This window comes from Myzus persicae, unplaced genomic scaffold, assembly GCF_001856785.1.
Source record: "Myzus persicae strain clone G006 unplaced genomic scaffold, MPER_G0061.0, whole genome shotgun sequence".
NCBI classification, from domain to species: domain Eukaryota; kingdom Metazoa; phylum Arthropoda; class Insecta; order Hemiptera; family Aphididae; genus Myzus; species Myzus persicae.
The window spans coordinates 9,418-13,664 of NW_019101200.1; the positions used below are offsets into that span (position 1 = coordinate 9,418).

Consider the following 4,247-nt stretch of genomic DNA (forward strand, 5'->3'; position numbering starts at 1 on the left):
TGAACTCATTGATATTGTTATAATATATTACTAATAAAAAATTGTAATAATAAAATTTGTTTGTTCATATTTTTTTTGTATCTGGTTAATATTAATATCAGACAATATACTTGTATTTTTCAAACAATAATATTTTCATAATATTTATTAAATGTAGAATAGTGCGTTTTGAATTAATAATGATTCCAAATATTACAAAACGAACTATTGCCCGACTCGGTCCAAAACGTACTATGTAGTGGCAATAGTTCGTTTTGACACAAGAGGTAAATTTAAAACCTTGATTAATTAACTTAAAACTTAAAAAAGATGAATTTTGACTCTTCAAAGCTATTTCTTTTTTTATAAAATATTGATAAAAATCATCAATATAAACTCATACATAAAATTTATACCAAAAACAGTTTTTCTTCTTTCCTGAAAAGTTGGAATTTTGGCAATAGTGCGTTTTGGAATGTCGCCCTTCAATTATTACTTCTTATTTTTTAGTTTCTAATAATCCATCAACATCAATAATGGAAAACTCTGATAGTGTTCAAACCAGGGACTGGAACCGAACCTAAAAGAACCGGTTCTGGAACCGGAACCTTTAAAATATTAAGAACCGGAACCGGAACCTTTATTTTAATATACAAAGTACCGGAACCGAACCGGAATTTTTATAAAATATAGGTTCTTTTAGGTTTAAAAATATAATTTTTTTTTTCAATTTTTTTTTTTTTTATCAGATAAAATCATAAAAATAGAGTATTTACAATCTGTAATATTTACATACAATACAATAAGTAAAATTGATAGCTAATATAACGTACATAACATGAAATAGCGTGAGGAGGGAGGCCTACCAGTGTGGATACCCTCTAACTTAGGGTAATAATTTTATTTATCATAATTTATTGGTATTACTATTTTGTGTATAAACTATAAACTATAAAGTATAAAGTATAAACTATAAATAGATAAAATAATAAACTATATATATCTATATAACACAGTAGGTATGATTAATGATTTCACTGCTTCTACGGAAGACGATTGACGATTGAAGTGATAAGATGTTACGGGGACACTGTGTATCATTTATAATCATAGAATCTTAAGTCTATGTTTATAATATGATATTTTACTAGTTCCCCGTTACAGATCCATTCCCCGCCGGTCTGTAAATTGATAAGCTTTCAATCGCCAATAGATATCATTAGATTTGTTTTAAAATAAACCGTTACTAACTTCCAATTTATTATAACGATTTGGGTTTACCTATTTATAAGTTTTTCTATGAAACAACACAAAGTATTAACCAACTAAATTGTCAAAACCGATCTGACTAGGTACCGGACATATTTATTGTTATACAATATTTTTCTGTTTTCTAATCGATTAATTGTTGAATTGTGGGTTTGTTTTAAAATTTTTTAACGTTTGATCTCGATGTTATTTGCTAATTATGGGTCGAACTAAATCGTCAGTAAATAAATATTTTGATTACAATGGACCGTCTGATAAATCGACATGCAAAGAATGTTCAAAAGAATTACAAGTAAAGCCCGATTCACACTGTTACGGCACGGCACGGAACGTCACAGCACGTAACGGCACGACAAACTGTCCAACAATCCACACTTAACAGGCATCGTCCGTCATCCACAGTCAAAATATCTAGTCATTCGTCACAAACCACTAGCGTATCCGTACGGTACTTAAATATTGGTTGTAGCTAGATAGTCACAGCTAGGCAGTCGTACTATGCAGTTCAGTGTTTAAAAAATTTTAAAATGTTTCGTAATTTCTCAATGTCAGATTTGGCGACTGTAGCAATTTTATTAGACGAAGAAGAAGAAAGCAGTACGAAGAATGTTCCACAAAAGTCTGAACGAAAAAGAAAAATTTGGGTCCATGATATTTTGAAAAAAAGAAAAACTGAAAGTGAATTTGCAACTCTATGTCGCCAACTCGAGGATCACGAAGACAAATTTTTTAAGTACTTCCGAATGTCCAGATTTCAGTTCAATACACTTTACCTAAAAATAAAAAATGACATTTCCAAACAAAACACGCAATTTAGAGAGTCAATACCGGCTAAAGAAAAACTAGCTGTATGTTTGAGGTAAGCGATTTTATTATTTTATTTATTTTATTTAATTTTATAATAATAAACGGGTATGAAACCTTTTTGAGAATGTATTCATATTACATAATTACAATACATTAATAATAGAGTAAAAAATTTGATTACAAAAAATGATAATAAATAAGGTTATAATCAGGTCGCTAAAGCTGATAAATATTAAAAAACGAAAAAAGATTAACAAATAGTAAAATTAAAGATCTATAGAGGGATCCTCATTTGCCATTAACATTAAACGCCTAATAGGCTCATTTTTCATATAATTGCTCGGACATATAGGGACATGAAAAGGAACACTAGAACGGTTTGACGGGGAGGGACCTTGAAATTCAGTAAGGATAATAAATCAGTTGAATCAACTTGACCAGACAACAGTATGTTGAACATTATATTAAATAGATTATTTATTTTTTTTGTGAGTCTATGCGTACATTTATAATTGTGTTAATGATATTGTACCGTATTTGAATTAAGATGTAGTCTTATGTTTGTCTTGTAGTACCTATTTAAAAAAAATATTACTATTTTATAGTATTTGATAACATTTTCAATAACTTCAGTTTTTTCAATTATCTTATTTAGGTACAGTATTATTTTTTTTTCTTTTGAGTTTATGGAGTATATAACCATATATTTTATAAATATAAAATATATAATTTAAATGTAAATTGGTTAGGACTTAAATTAATTTATAATAAATTAATTTAAAAAAAGAAATTTTATAGTAATTTTTGTTAAATTAAATTAAATACTAAAAGAAATATATAAATTATAATATTCCAAATTATTTTTAGGTTCTTAGCAACTGGAGATTCGTACCAGACGATAGCCTTCAGTTTTCGATTAGGCCATTCGACTGTGCAAGGAATTGTCATCGAAGTATGTAATGCAATTATTTTAAAACTAAAAGAAGAATGCATCAAAACTCCTCAAAAAGAAGATTGGGAACGAATATCAAATGAGTTCTGGGAAATTTGGAATTTCCCCAATTGCATTGGTGCTTTGGACGGAAAGCAAGTTGTGATTGAAGCCCCTCCAAACACTGGCTCATTATACTTTAATTATAAAAAAACTTTTTCAATTGTTCTTCTAGCATTAGTTGACGCTCAATATAAATTTACCATTGTCGATGTTGGTGCATTTGGAAAAAACAGTGATGGAGGTATTTTGTCACATTCAAATTTTGGAAAAGCTCTTGAGAAAAATAAACTTAACATTCCAAATAATCGAGAATTACCTGGTACGAATGAAAAGTTACCATATGTCATTATAGGTGACGAAGCTTTTCCATTAAAGAACTATTTACTAAGACCGTATCCAGGACCTCAAATGTACAACGATGTAAAAAAAAAAATATTTAATGAACGACTATCAAGAGCTAGAAAAGTAGTTGAAGACGCCTTTGGTCAATTGACAGCAAAATTTCGTATATATTGCAGACGATTAAAATCGTTACCAGAAAATGCAGATAAAATAGTAATGACCACGTGCATTTTACATAATTATATTAAACAAGACAGCAGTGAAATTCATACCAGCGAAGTAGCCGATACAATATCATTGGGTAATTTATCGTCAATTCCAAGACAAGGAGGCAGTGCACAAAGGCAAGCGTTTGAATATCGAGATCAGTTTAAGGACTTCTTTAACTCTCCAGCAGGAAAATTACCATGGGAGTAGATACAACAAATTAATTTAAATATTTTTAGGTATATATTTAATTATTTTCTGCGTATTTTGTATTCATTAACTATATTAATCATCAGTTTAAAATTTAATTTTATATCAATTATTACAGTTCAATAGGATTATAACTATTTTTTTTTAAAGTTTGTATATGATAAATATAGTATGTTTTATAACACTTTCAGTTGACGGGAATTTAAAATAGTTTTTCTGCTAAAACACTTTTAACAAATTGTCTACAATATGTTTTAATATGACATTAACAACAATAATTTATTTTTAATTTTTAATTTTTGCAAATAAAAAAATATTTTAAAACACAATATTATACAGCTTTTATAGTATTTTAGTCGTCAGTACCTTCCCTTACATTTTATTCTGCTTTCAATATACATTAATAACCATATTGACTATTACGTAGAATCTACCAATT

At 28.3% G+C, this 4,247-nt stretch overlaps 1 protein-coding gene across 1 annotated transcript; it reads left to right on the top strand.

The window, feature by feature from the left end:
* The first annotated feature begins 1,546 nt into the window (after positions 1–1,546).
* LOC111028178 (protein ALP1-like) lies at positions 1,547–3,883 on the top strand. The gene is made up of 2 exons (XM_022306721.1): positions 1,547–2,107; positions 2,923–3,883. Exons 1-2 carry the CDS (start codon positions 1,776–1,778, stop codon positions 3,806–3,808), a joined length of 1,218 nt encoding a protein of 405 aa, XP_022162413.1. The 5' UTR covers positions 1,547–1,775; the 3' UTR covers positions 3,809–3,883.
* The last annotated feature ends 364 nt before the right edge of the window (positions 3,884–4,247 follow it).

What these genes read in the sequence shown, in the direction of transcription:
- LOC111028178 (XM_022306721.1), top strand. Translation starts at nt 1,776, where the DNA reads ATGTTTCGTAATTTCTCAATGTCAGATTTGGCGACTGTAGCAATTTTA. An exon ending in AAACTAGCTGTATGTTTGAG is followed by an intron (nt 2,108 to 2,922) that starts GTAAGCGATTTT and finishes AATTATTTTTAG; the next exon opens with GTTCTTAGCAACTGGAGATT.